This window comes from Myotis brandtii, unplaced genomic scaffold (assembly GCF_000412655.1).
Source record: "Myotis brandtii unplaced genomic scaffold, ASM41265v1 scaffold1064, whole genome shotgun sequence".
NCBI classification, from domain to species: domain Eukaryota; kingdom Metazoa; phylum Chordata; class Mammalia; order Chiroptera; family Vespertilionidae; genus Myotis; species Myotis brandtii.
Genome location: NW_005353602.1, coordinates 342,564 through 343,306, shown reverse-complemented (window position 1 = coordinate 343,306; position 743 = coordinate 342,564). Strand labels below are relative to the sequence as shown.

Below are 743 nucleotides of genomic sequence, written 5' to 3'. Positions count from 1 at the left end.
CTAACAATCCAACAGTCAAGGCCCTGAGGCCTGGCAGACAGTGCCTCCCACTCAGGTGCTCCGGCCGGTGTCCTGCTCTGGGCCCTGAGGCGGGGCCGGCAGCCGGCACCTCTGAGCTCTGCTGCCCAGATGACAGCCACAGAGGCCTGGCAGGAAGTGAAAAGGCGGCCGGAGAGTGTGGGCACCCCCCTCCCCCACGTGGTGCCCGGCTCTGGCAGGCCTGTGACCCGCCGGGACTGCTGCTCATGGGGGGGCCACCTGCTCCTGCCCCTTCGGGCAAGGGGGGAACGGCTCCCATGGGGCGGGTCCCTGGATGCCTGTGCATCCCCAAGCCCCTGGTTGCTTTCCTTAACTGCCTGCAACTGTCCCTCATCCCGGCCACCTGAGCCACGGGGTGGACTGTGTGCGCTGCTGGTACCCTGATGGCCACGGCCAGCATCCTGGCTCGACTGCTTGTTAACATTTGGAATTGTGCAAAGTCTGAACACCGCCGCTGGCTCCGCCTGCCCCCTTTGGTTACCCGGACCACACGTGCCTGTTCTTACTCAAACCCTACCTGAGCGGGGCTTCCATCGCTGGGCACCAGATTGTGCTGCTCACCCAGGGCCCAGGCCAGCGTGACCCGGCCGCGGTAGAGGGCGGTGAAGGTCAGGAACACGGCCGCCATGTAGAACACGATGTCTCTGAGGAAGGGCCTGGAGGCGGCCGTGAAGGGGCGCAGGATGGCGATGCCGCCCGCCACC

The 743-nt window shown here is 66.4% G+C and overlaps 1 protein-coding gene across 1 annotated transcript in view; it reads right to left on the bottom strand.

Annotated features, from left to right (window-relative positions):
• The window catches only part of SLC8B1 (solute carrier family 8 (sodium/lithium/calcium exchanger), member B1), a 21,331-nt gene that overhangs the window by 14,396 nt on the left and 6,192 nt on the right, over positions 1 to 743 (bottom strand). The window contains exon 7 of the mRNA XM_014541092.1: positions 601 to 743. This exon is cut by the window's right edge and continues 17 nt beyond it. Coding sequence (XP_014396578.1) covers positions 601 to 743 — 143 coding nt within the window. The remainder of the gene's footprint in view (positions 1 to 600) is intronic.